This window comes from Chionomys nivalis, chromosome X (assembly GCF_950005125.1).
Source record: "Chionomys nivalis chromosome X, mChiNiv1.1, whole genome shotgun sequence".
Classification (NCBI taxonomy): domain Eukaryota; kingdom Metazoa; phylum Chordata; class Mammalia; order Rodentia; family Cricetidae; genus Chionomys; species Chionomys nivalis.
The window spans coordinates 71,274,375-71,287,777 of NC_080112.1; the positions used below are offsets into that span (position 1 = coordinate 71,274,375).

Genomic DNA, 13,403 nt, shown 5'->3' on the forward strand with positions numbered 1-13,403 from the left:
ATTTAGTATCTGGTTAGTAATGGTCAATAAAAATTTAGGTAGCAGGAGCATGCATCACAACCATTCTCATCCTCTGGATAATGTAGCATTCAGGTCATCTAGGTGTGGCTTAGGAGCCCTTCTCTCCCTCCACATATAGCAACCACAGAGATATTGAAGTCTTAGGAACCATGGCTACTCTTGTAACATACAAAAGATACCTTCCAATGAAAACATTACTAAAGGAAGGTACTGGTTATGGAGAGAACTGTGGCGATGTTGTGAAGAATGAGTATTTGAGATCTACATGGCTAGAACAACTGGATACACAGAGTGGGCATAAAGGGAAATCCAGTTGTAGCTTATAGTCAGTCTCTGCTTCTGTCTACCCTGTTTTATAATAGAAATTCTAAATTACCCTCAAAGAAGTAATTTTCCAAATGAGAAACGCTCTTCCACATTTTACTTCTATATTAAAACTGAATATGTTCTCTTGTTCTGTGTCTTGCTGTTTTCTTGGTCAAACCAGACTATATGACAGTATCCATATCAAGATTATATAGTATTCATTGATTTCATAAGGATTTGAGTGCCTACTATATTCTAGGTGCTGCCCAAGAGGCTGGGAACAAACCATGTTCCTGTCTCCATCTTGGGCTTCATGTCATCTGTGTTTGACACTAGGGAGTAATGGTATTACTCACTCTGTACATGCAGCTCCTTGGCCTTGCTCACCAAGGACATTAAGTCGCAAGTTGTTTGCACAGCAGCTCGGAACCGATCTAGCCCTCCCTTCTGTGAGGTAGGAGCTTGTTTAGGATGGGGAACAGTGTGTGCCAAAAGGTGGTCTAAGTAACGAGCAACTTCATCACCACAGCGAGCTGCAAGGTTAGTTGGGGAAAGGGAAGAAACAAAAACAAACATAGTTACTTCAAAATCTACCCTAGTAGTCAGAATGAGTGGCTCTTATACCTAAAACACTACCTCAGAGGAAGGCTGTTCTTGACTCATGGGAAGAAAAACCTTGAGACTATTGTATAACCTCATAGATTAAGATTTAGAGGCTACAGCCATTTACCAGGACCCACCTGCTCTTCAATTTTGCTGAGACACAGGTAAAGTTACTGAAAGCTAAATGTATGAGTTTGTTCTAGAATAAGCAGAGCAAGTATTTCATAATTTCTATGTGTGTGATGGCAGGGGGGTGGCAGAAGGGAGACAACATTGGAAAGGGGGAAGGACAGGCCCTTTCAACTAACAGAAAGAGACTTTTCCGGAGAAAGGCCATGGAAGGGCAAAAAATCTTCCACCAAATAATGAGTTAGTTCTAAAAAGAGTCTACAAACACTAGTACTAATCACTAACAAAAAAGCATATTTGCATGCCATCAGCTAAGGACTATTGGTCACAAATTGCCTTTTAGACATCTTATTTATTTATTTATTCACCAAATATGTGTTGTTACTATGGAACAGGCAGTGTCCTGGGCATTGAGAATTGTTGCAGAAAGTACATATTGTCTCTCTTCTCTTGGGCTCACCCTCTCCCATGTATCGTCTAGGTACGTTTAGCCCTATGGCTTGTGGGTCACATGCAGCCAAGGATAACTATTATAAGGCCTCAAACAAAATCATGAACTTACTCAAAACATGAGATTTTTTTGAAACTCTATTATTGCATGGTTCTTGAACATGAACTTGGTAGATGATGACATCATGTCAAGCTATCCAAAGGTTGAACACACTTAAATCATATTGTTATACAGATAATAAGTGCTGGGATTGGAACCAAAGCTGTCTGTCTGTCATGCATCATTTGGTGCTGGACAATCTTCAGTGACCTCTTTAGAAGTCCCTCTGTGATCTGGTGTGACCAATGGGAACTAGTAGAGCTCTAAGAATCAAACTCAAATTCAATGGTATCCTAGTGACAGATATTTTAACTATGAATATAATCCAGATACTTGAATAGAGGGATATCGGTTATATTTAATTATCAAAATGCTTTATACAAAAAGAAATACTGTGCAAATAAAGAAGAATATAGAGTAAATGTTGATCCCAAACAAAAAATGGTACTTATTCTATGAGATTATGCTTGTTAGTATCTTATGGTAGACAACAGTCAAATACCCAGACAACAAAAAACAGTCCACCAAGATTTAGATAGTTAGACGAACCATTCTCTTATTGACCATTCTCTTATGAAGACTCAAACAATGTAATTTTTGTCTTGCAAAGGTCAGTACTTGGGCTCTGCAGTCAGTGTTTCCTAGTCATTTTAAATCCATGCTATCAGAATGCATTCTCATGGCACCATGTTTGTATTGTTAGCATGAATTATGTATTTATTCATCGTATTTGTCACATAATAGCGACAGGCATTCTGAACAGGCTTTTTCAAAGTACAGAGACCTCCTCAGAAATATCGAGACATGTCTCTAATATTATGTAAAATATAAGTCCTTGAGTTATGTGAAACTTTAAACATAACTCTAACCAAATTTCATATTTTAATGTCAAACATAAGATATACATATATTTGTATATGTATGATGTTTTCAACTGCACCATTGATTAAATATTTTACTTATCATTGTTTCTTCCTATTTCAAATTACCAGCTACCTCAAAAACTCAAGAAAGAAATCTTCCCTAATCTTGGTAAGGCATTGCCTAACCTCATACTCTGCAATCAATCACCACAGAGATACTAAACCAGAAACCAAAGAGCAGTAGAGGAAAGAAAGTGAAGCAAAACAAAAGTAGAAATCTAAATGTATTAAAGAGGACTGAGGATGGTACACTATGAGATTGTTGGAAACATCAGTTATTAATGATGAAGCTAAACAATCACTCTCATTCTTGTCTGGTCAGCCAGTGCTGTTTAAGGCCTCCTTACCATTACTTGTTGAATCATAGCTATCCATCATCCAGTTGCCAGATTCCAGCTCATCATAGTCTTCATCATAATCTTCATTGTACAGCTTACCCTCAGGTCCAGGGTCCATGAAGCTTAAGTGTGTGCAGCAAGATGTTGTCAAAAACTCTGACAATTTACCTGTCTGGATCCTTATAATTATAGGGTAGATAGAAAACAGCAAATCAGGAAATATCTTTTTAAAGGATATACAAATGAGTCACAATTGTCAATAAAAGAATGCTTTGCATGTTTCAACATGTTAGGGACAAGATTTTTAAAGAAAGACCACTAATTAGAGTTCACAATCCTCCAAGAGATTAGTTGTATTCTCTTTAATTGCTGTACACTATGTTGAATATCTGGTAAAAAAAAAAACTGCATTAGCTATTAGAGAAGTGGATAGAGAATGAAGATAAATCACACAAATCTATCACATTATTTTTAAAAAACACCATCGGGGCTAGAGAGACTGCTAAGTGGTTTAGAGCTCTGGCTGCTCTTGCAGAGGACCTGGACTCAATTTCCAGCACCCAAATGGCAGCTCAGAATCATCTATAACTCCATTTCAAGGAGATCTGATACTCTCTTCTGGCCTCTGTGGGAATCAGGCATGTACACCGTGCACAGAAATACATTCAGGCAAAACTCTCTCTCTCTCTCTCTCTCTCTCTCTCTATATATATATATATATATATATATATATATATATATTAAAAATAAAAAGAAATCTCAAAAAATTTAAAAATACTATCAAAAGACAATTTTAGACATAGACAATATTTGGCATTTTTATATGTTGTAATAAATTAAGTTGAACTATATCATTCTCTACTTAATAAGCCAATTACAAAACTTCAAATGAAATTAGTAGTATTAATTTTCTAAAGAAGCCAGTTTAAAGGAGCTACCAATGGCCAGATCTTGATAATTTGAAAAATGAAAGAAATAATGACAGAAATTGGTCATGATATATCGAATAAAATAAGATCCCAAAGAATATATTAATAATAAACAACAAAATAAGTTAATTTTTATATATAAGAATTCCAATTATAGATGTACACCGAATAATAGAAACACTGTCAAAATGGGCCTTGGTTTATGTGTTTATACAGACAAACAAATTTCTAGAAGGCTATTTTATAACTCAGGAATAGTTCTTCCTTCCAAGAATCAATGGAAGCGGACACTCATGTGCCTCCTGAGATGATATCTTGAGAAAGTGCAGTGAATTCTTATAATTGTATGTGCTATTTCAGCATTGATTTGAATCTAAATTTGACTTTCTCATATGCTAAGCAGGGCTCAAGCATTATTTATAATTTCCTGTGCTACATCTCCCCTAGCTCACTTACCTTGCCCCACCAAAATAGCCATCCTGCATTTTTCGGAGTGCTGCCAGAATACTTGAATTCAAGCTGGTTCCATCTTCCTCTTAAAAGTAAAAGATTTTAAAACTTATTTTGTTGTTTTAACTTAGAACTAGGGGAATTGTTTCAATCATTTCAAACCAACTTTGTACTGGGAGTACCACAAATGAGATACTCCTTACTGACCATCCTGTGCTTCGATGATTAATGTGAAGAACAACATCACTGTAGCCTGGGAAAATGGTAAAGATTAAGTTCTTCAAAGGCATTACCTTGTTAATCACAAGTAACCAGCACTTTTAACAATATCAACTATTTATCAAATGTTTATGACACATACTATTGATGAACCAGTCTGCCTCCATCTTAGGCTTGAAACTAGGTTCATTCCTGTTTATGACTAAGTCTCTGTTTCTCAAGGATTGGGCTATGACTCACTTAACATGTCTTTGTTTCAAAATGTTAGTTTTGTTTGTTTATTTGTTTTCTTTTTTGAGACAGGTTTTCTCTGTGTAGTCTTGGCTGTCATGGAACCTCAAACTCAAGAGATTTGCCTGCCTTTGCCTCCCAAGTGCTGGGATTAAAGGTGTATTTCACTACGGTCTGGCTTAAAAAAGTTTTTATGACCATCCTGCAACCTTACCTTTGTTTCAAAGGGTTGTTATGACTATGTTGTTATGACTGCTTTATAATGCTGCTCCTGTAACCCTACCTATTAGCCTGCCAAATACCCCTTCTGGAAACCACCAACCCCTGAACTATTAAATTCTTATCTTACCCGTGTCCAAGGCTGACCTCTTGAACACTACCATAGGGGCAGGAAGCCCATGTACATGAGTTTAAAAAGCTTGCTTTAATTAATTTGGTCATTGGTGATTATGGTTAGTGGTTTTTCTCCTTGAACCATTGGGATTAGCATTATGATAAGCATCTCACAGACAATGTCTTAGTTAGGGTTTCTATTGCTGCAACAAAACACCGTAACTGAAAAGCAAGTTGGGGAGGAAAGGGCTTATTTGGCTTACACTTTAACATTGCTGTTCATCACTGAAGGAAGTCAGGACAGGAACTCAAAACAGGAAAGGATTCTGGAAGCAGGAGCTGATGCAGAGCCCATGGAGGACAGCTACTTACTAGTCTTGTTCTCCATGACTTGTTCAGCCTGCTTTCTTATAGAACCCAAGACCACTATCCCAGGGATAGTACCACCCACAATGGGCTTGGCCCTCCCCCATTGATCACTAATTGAGAAAATGCCTTAAGGATGGAAGCATTTCCTCAACTGAGGCACCTTCCTCTGATGATTCTAGCTTGTCAGTTTGACACACAAAACCAGTCAGTACAGATGGTATTACTCATAATGAGTCTTGTGTGTGTGTGTGTGTGTGTGTGTATGTAAAATCCTCTAGAAGGATGATAATTATCTGGTTTTTATATTAAACTGATGATAGTCTTGTGATTTACCTTTTCTAATTTGTTCTTTCTAATAACACTCTGGAGGCAGAGGCAGGAGGGCCATGAGTTTAAAGTCAGGCTCATGTACATAATGAATTCCAAATAGCCTGGGCTATACTGTGAGACTTTGCTTCAAAAACACAAAACAAAGTAATAACAAAAACAAATAAAAGTCATACATAGTAGTAAACATATGTAATCTCAGTACTTGGGAGACAGAGGCAGGAAGATCAGGAGTCCAAAGGGGACCTTAGCTATATTTCAAGTTTGAAGAGAGCTTAGGCTATACAAGCTGTTCAATAATCCTTCTGTATACTGTGAAGATGTATTGCTCTCATTGTTAATAAAAAGCTGATTGGTTGATAGCTAGGTAGGATTTTAGGGGCAGAGAAAATGCTGGGAAGAAGGAGGGTGGAGGAAGCAGGTGAACTTGCCGTACTGAGGAAAGGTACCAAGCATGTGGCAGAGCACTAATAAGAAATATGGGTTAATTTAAGATGTAAGAGTTAGCTAGTAACAAACTGAGCTATCAACCAAGCATTTATAATTAATAATAAGTCTCTGTGTGGTTATTTGGGGAGCAGCTGGTGGGTCAGAGGTGATCAGTTGTTTAGATGAAAAACTCCTCCTGCATACAAAAGACCCAGTCTCAGAAACCAAACAGGGTAAGTGAGATGGCTCAATGTGTAAAAATCTTGTGGGTGGATACGGGAGCAGCGAAGTATATATCCTAACTAAGGGAGTCATCTTAGGGTTGGCAAGAGACTTGACTCTAGAGGGGCTCGCAGGTGTCCAGGAATATGTCCCCAGCTGGTACCTTGGGCAACGGAGGAGAGGGAACCTGAAATGACCCTATCCTATACTGATGAATATCTTGCATATCACCTTAGAACCTTCATCTGGCAATGGATCGTGATAGAGACAGAGTCTCAGTTTGGAGCAACGGTCTGAGCTCTTAATGTCCAAATGAGGAGCAGAAGGAGGGAGAACATGAGCAAGGAAGTCAGGACCACGAGGGGTGCACCCACCCACTGTGACATTGGAACTGATTTATTGGGAGCCCACCAAGGCCAGCTGGACTGGGACTGAATAAGCATGGGTTGAAACTGGACTCTCTGAACATGGTGGACAATGAAGGCTGATGAGAAGCCAAGGACAATGGCACTAGGTTTCGATCCTAATACATGAACTGGCTTTGTGGAAGCTTAGCCTGTTTGGATGCTCACCTTCCTGGACCTAGATAGAAGTGGGAGGATCTTGGTCTTCCCGCAGGGCAGGGAATGTGGACTGCTCTTCAGTATCGAGAGGGAGGGGGAATGGAGTGGGGGGAGGAGAAGAGGAGTGGGGATAGGGGGAGGGGAGTGGGGGGAGGGGGCAATGTGTGGGAGGAGGGGAGGGAAATGGGAAATGGGGAGCAGATGGAAATTTTAATTAAAAAAAGAATAAAGATAAAAAAAAAGCTGAGAAAAGAAAATCTGAAAGCCTAAGTTCTACATCAGCTGAACTTTTTTCTTAGGCACTATGATAGCTTTTAGTGCTTTAGTACTTAATGTACTATCTTGAATTTGTTTTCTATTATTATTATCTATTAACTTTGCCTTCTAAATTAAACTGTAACTATCTCAAGACAATTATGCGAATACATTAGTTTTAAATGGGCACTTGTTAAAAAAGAACAAAGACTACCCTACTTTCTCAGCTCCTGTTATTTTGTAGCCCTTTTCAGATGTGACCAAAATTCCTACCAGTCTGTCTGGATTTTGAATGACTAATGATAAAAGGTTCTTTTTCATGAAAAGGAATTCTATGCACTTTGGCAGTACACACAGAACTTTGGAAGCAACAGCAGAGACACAGAAAGAAAGCAGCAGAACTCAGAACAACAAAGCCTTTCCTTGTGAGGAAGCACCTCTCCCTGCTCCTAATACAACCCAAAAGCTTTTGCACTTTCTCCTCCTAGATGCCACTCCTTCAGTAAGACGGGCTTTGGAAGGAGAAACTTGGGAACTTTCCTATAAATTGTGATGCTCCACTGGGATAAAACAGATGCAGGATGTAGTAACATTCTCTTTAAAAACAATTGTAGAATATAATTTTTAGAAAATTAACTCAGAAATCAAATATCTAAAGCTAGTCTTTGCTCCGTTTTTACACTGTGGCTCTCAAACCATATGAAATATTCTTATGCATCCATTTATTTCACATTTATCATCTGTCTTCACCTCCTAAAACATAAACTTAAATAGAACAGAAACCTTACTTGTCTATCACCCTGTGTGTCCAGAGCTTAGAAAATTGTCTGGCACAAAAGCTAAGCTGGTGAGTACTGCTCTGTGACACTGAAGGTCTACACACACAACTTCCCTCACTCACTCCCTTACCAAGCATGCTGTGTGAGATGGGGAAAGTGATGGTGGGCTGGCCTGTCATTCTCCAGCGGCTACAGAGGTAGGACAGATCTGTTCTAAGCATTTCTACTATCATCTGGTTGTCCAGAGCCAGGTAGAACTGTTGCTGGTCTATAAACTGAGAAAAGGAAAAAAACAATCATTCAGAAAAATTTGCTCTTACAAATATCAAATAGTATTTTTCAATTCTGCTTATTCATAAATCATATATGTCACATAGGAAATAGTACTCTCAAATTTAATGACTAATAATTCCCAAAGTATGTGGTGGTCAATGGTATGCATAACAATAATTTCTGATATTTTTTTCTTTTTCTTTTGGATTTTTTTTTTGAGCTAAGATTTCTCTGTGTAGCCCTGGCTGTCCTGGAATTCACTCTGTAGACCAGACTGACCTTGAAATCAGAGCTCTGCCTGCCTCTGCCTCCTGACTGCTTGGGATAAAGGTGTGCGGCCATCACTGCCTAGCTAGTTTCTGATATTTTTAAAGTGTGTGACTGCTTACAAATTTTTTCAAGTATATAATTTCATTTAATCCTGTGGGAATTGCAGCCCCGAGTTGATATCCCTGCCCCCATTTGAGGTGCTTATCTGCAAGGAAAACATAATAAATTCCCTCTGCTCCTGGAGCGGGGAAGGAAGGAATTTTGAGTGCATGGTGACCGGTCCTTGATCCGTGCCAGGGTCAGGCTACAGTCCCTTCGCAGCCCCTCCTCATTTGGTGCCATGGTATAAAGCCAGCCCAGCAAGACAATAAAGGAAGCTGTTCCACCTCAACCTCGTGCTCTGTGTATTCATTCAACATGGACACCCTCCGCCGAGATTCTTGGTTCCAGCCCGCGCTGGCGCGGCATCTTACAAATTTTTTCAAGTATATAATTTCATTTAATCCTTTAACCACCTAGTATAGGCAGTCCCTCCTCTCCCTCCCCCCTTTCTTCCTAATTTCTTATTATGTAGCCTAGGCTTGCTTTGAACTCATAATGCCCCTGCTCTGTAATTCCAGAGTTATAAGATTACAGGCACGCACCACTATTCTCAACTTGCTGTTTTTCTTTTAATATGAAGAGTAAGACTCAGGGACAGTATGTGAACTAACACACACATCTGATTAGCAAATGGGAAAGTCAGAAATAGAGTCTAGGTTAAGTTCATCTTTTGTCTATCTTAGATGCACTGTTTTAGATATAACAAATAGAGGATTAAAATTTTCCTTCAAGAAAATAATCACTTTGCTACTAGAGATCAAACCTTAGGACTTGTGCATGTTTAGAAAGTACTTGACCATTAAGCTTCATCTTCAGCCCTTGGTTGAGACAGAATATTCCTATGTACCTCATACTAACCTTGCTAACCATGTGGCCCACGTTGGTGCTGAATGCACTGCCTCATCCTCCTAAGTGCTGGAATTACAAGCATGTGACCTAGCTTCCTTCCCAGAAAATAATTTCTACTACCATACATCTAAGATCTATGTATGTTGCTAACAAATGTCAGGCCACCAATATATATGATTACAGCCTAATAGTCCTGTTATTTTTCTTTAAAAGAGGACATTGAAGATTTCTATGCAAATGAAAAGGCTCCTTCATAATAGGAAACACTTAACTGAGCAGTTAAATAGATTGTATTTCACACATAAAGGACAAATACAGTCTTAATTTAACTTCTGAAAAATAAGGAAAATTCTGTAAATACCTTAACAGTTGGAAAATCCCAATCACAGTTTAACACCCGGGAATATTGGTAGTGGCAGTCACTTGGCAAAGCTCTACGCAGCAAGTTCAATTCAGCGAACAGTTATTGAATCACTTAATACATGCAAGGCCCTGTAAGACTGTGACTAATCCAATTGCAGCCAATGTTTTATTTCTGCAGTCTCTCTCCTCTCATTTCAATTCATCTCAATGCATGGCGCAGCTTATCCCACTCACCTGTGGAGTGAAAGTGAAGACTGTTTTGCGAATATCATAGAGTTTTGATGTTCCAAGCACACCCATGAACCTGTAGGGTCGTCCACTGAGTTTCATTCTACTGTTGCATCCTGACACAAAATTGAAAAATGGTCAGGATATTCTTAGTGTACAGATTAAAGCAATATTGGTTTCCACAGATACTCACAATGTATGTATATACATATACACACATCTACCTCATTTCTTTCTGTTTAAGGTGTCTTTTACAGTCTAGCTTTCTTAAAATTAGAATCTATCTTACAATCCATACCTATGTTAAATGTATTATATATATTACTATATATGTAAAAGTAAATTAAATAGACTTTTAGTTACAATAAGTGTATTGTTCATTCACTGACATGCATTTTTCCTATCACCAAAAGGGAAAATACACATTGTTCTAAAAATGTTTTCCTCCCAAATACATTGAATATCTTTTCTTGTTAGTACTGATAGAAACCCTACTATATGTCTTTGGCTATGACATATTTTCATGAGTACTTGATTTGATATCTTTACCAAATATGCTGCCTTTTTATGCATATGTGTATGAGTACACATGTGGGCCAGTGGAAAACCTTGGGTGTCATTCTCAGGAATGTCACTCATCTCCTTCTGAGTTCCATTCTCTCATCAACCTAGTCCACCAACTAGGCCAGATTTGCTGGCTAGTGAGCCCCTGGATCCTCCTGTCTCTTCCTCCCCAGTGCTGGGATTACAAGCATGCATACCATTCCTGACATTCTTATGTTTATTCATGGAACCAAACTTGGGTCCTCATGATGGCGATACAAGTGTTTCACCAACTGAGTCATTCCCCCAACCCCTTAACATGCTACATTTTCAGAGTTGCTTCAACCTGTAGGGGAACAGACTAGAGAATGCTCAATTACAAGTTCCACTGAATTAAGCACATATTTGCTCTGGGATTAATATCAAAACTAGGTTTTAACTATTATTGCTTACGGTGCGTGTGTGTGTGTGTACAGGCACACATTCTCATGATATGACACACATGGAGGTCAGAGGGCAACCTTTGTAGCTGGTTCTTTTCATTTTGAATTTCCGGGATCAAACTTAAGTCATCAGGCTTTTGTGGAAAGTGTTCTTACCTGTTTAGCCATCATGCTGGCCTTTATTAGTATTTTTTTATCACAGAAAAATATGTGTAACATTAAATTTATCATTTTAAGAGTACAGTTTAGTGACTTTAAATACATCATCCTGTAAATGCCATCACTATTCACCTCCATCTTATCAAACTGAAACTCTACTTGCTAGTTCCCTTCTCCTCTCAATCTAACAATAAATTTCTACTTTGTGTCTATGAATTAGACTACTCAACTAGAATCATAAATATCTTTCCTTTGAAAACTAACTGCTTTATTTAACTCAGCACAATATCTTTGAAGTTCATATATGGCATAGCACATGTTAGAATTTCCTTCCTCTTTTAAGGCCAAATATTCTACCTATGTATATACCACCTTTGTTTTTCTATTCAATTGCTGATGGGAATTTGGAGTGTTCCCATTTTGTCTACTGTGAACAATACTGTACAGTAACAAAGATAATACCTATTCGACCTCTTCACTGCATTCCCTTTAGAGTACGTACTTATAATTCTTGAATCATATACCTAGTCTAAGTTTAATTTTAAATCTTTTAAAATTTTTTTATAAAATTGAGAAAAAATGCAATTATTTATCAAAGTCTGGCTTATTTCATTTAACATTATAATCTCCAGTTATATCTGTTTCTCAGACAATAAAATAATTTCAATTTTTATTAATTTCTTTCATTAACATTTGTTATATTTAACAAACAAATATTCTACCTATTTGGTTATATTCATTTTTATAGTCTTTGTTCTTTTTGATGCAACTATAAATGCATTTTTGTTGATTTCCTTTTTGGATCATTTATTTTTAATATAGAAATGAAAATATGTAATTTTGTGTCCTATATCTTTGCCCAATTTATTATTTCTTTTTTATTGAAAAAAAATTTCTGCCGCCTCCCAGTCTCCCATTTCCCTCCCCCTCATCCCCCTTCTCCCTCCCTCCCCCTACTCCTCTCCCCCTCCCTCTCCAGTTCGAAGAGCAGTCAGGGTTCCCTGACCTGTGGGAAGTCCAAGATCCTCCCCCCTCCATCCAGGTCTAGGAAGGTGAGCATCCAAACTGGCTAGGCTCCCACAAAGCCAGAACATGAAGTAGGATCAAAACCCAGTGCCATTGTCCTTGGCTTCTCATCAGCCCTCATTGTCCGCCATGTTCAGAGAGTCCGGAAACTCAAAGCCATCCCACTAAAATCAGGAACACGACAAGGCTGTCCACTCTCTCCATACCTCTTTAATATAGTGCTTGAAGTTTTAGCAATAGCAATAAGACAACATAAGGGGATCAAGGGGATTCGAATTGGAAAGGAAGAAGTTAAACTTTCGTTATTTGCAGATGATATGATCGTGTATATAAGCGACCCCAAAAACTCCACCAAAGAACTCCTACAGCTGATAAACACCAATTTATTATTTCTAACGTCCCTCTCTCTCTCTCTCTTTCTCTCTTTCTCTCTCTCTCTCTCTCTCTCTCTCTCTCTCTCTCTCTCTCTGTTTTTCTGTGTAACCGTCCTGACTGCCCTGAAACTCACTCTGTAGACCAGGCACCAGGCTGGCCTCAAACTCACAGAGATCCATCTGCCTCTGCCTCCTGAGTGCTGGGATTAAAGGTATAAACCACCACTGCCCAGCTTCTAGCAGGCTTTTTAAATATATATGAAATCTTTAGATTTTTTTTCCACATCAGAACACAGTTCATTATTTCAATTCTTTATTTATAATTGGTCATATTTTTTTTATTATTTACTATATTAACAGAAGTTTGCGTATCTGAACCAAGTATAATGTTATAAACCTATAATTCCTGCACATGGAAGGCTGAGGCAAGATGACTGTGAGTAGTAGGCAGGAGGATTGCAAGTTAGAGGCCAGCTTGGTATATACGATGAGGCAATTTCATGAAAACAAGGAAGAAGAGAAGAAGGAGGAGCAGCTGTTTGTCTCAATATTTTTTCTTTGGCTTTCTGCTCATTTATTCATTTCCTAGGCTTCCTAATGTATCTTCTAATATTTTTAAAAATATTTATTGATTATGTATACAATTTTTTTAAATTTTTTTATTTATTTACTTATTTATTTATTAAAGATTTCTGCCTTCTCCCCGCCACCACCTCCCATTTCCCTCCCCCTCCCCCATCAAGTCCCCCTCCCTCATCATCCCTAAGAGTAATCCGGGTTCCTTGCCCTGTGGGAAG

The 13,403-nt window shown here is 38.2% G+C and overlaps 1 protein-coding gene across 3 annotated transcripts in view; it reads right to left on the reverse strand.

Moving 5' to 3' along the window:
• Phka1 (phosphorylase kinase regulatory subunit alpha 1) overlaps nucleotides 1–13,403 on the reverse strand; it is a 138,444-nt gene that overhangs the window by 44,926 nt on the left and 80,115 nt on the right. For 2 of the 3 annotated variants that reach the window (XM_057759382.1, XM_057759381.1), the window contains exons 15-19: nucleotides 10,068–10,177; nucleotides 8,107–8,251; nucleotides 4,256–4,334; nucleotides 2,880–3,049; nucleotides 684–860 (exon numbers count right to left, since the gene is read on the reverse strand). In XM_057759382.1, coding sequence (XP_057615365.1) covers nucleotides 684–860; nucleotides 2,880–3,049; nucleotides 4,256–4,334; nucleotides 8,107–8,251; nucleotides 10,068–10,177 — 681 coding nt within the window. The remainder of the gene's footprint in view (nucleotides 1–683; nucleotides 861–2,879; nucleotides 3,050–4,255; nucleotides 4,335–8,106; nucleotides 8,252–10,067; nucleotides 10,178–13,403) is intronic. The other variant, XM_057759383.1, reaches the window with a different exon arrangement.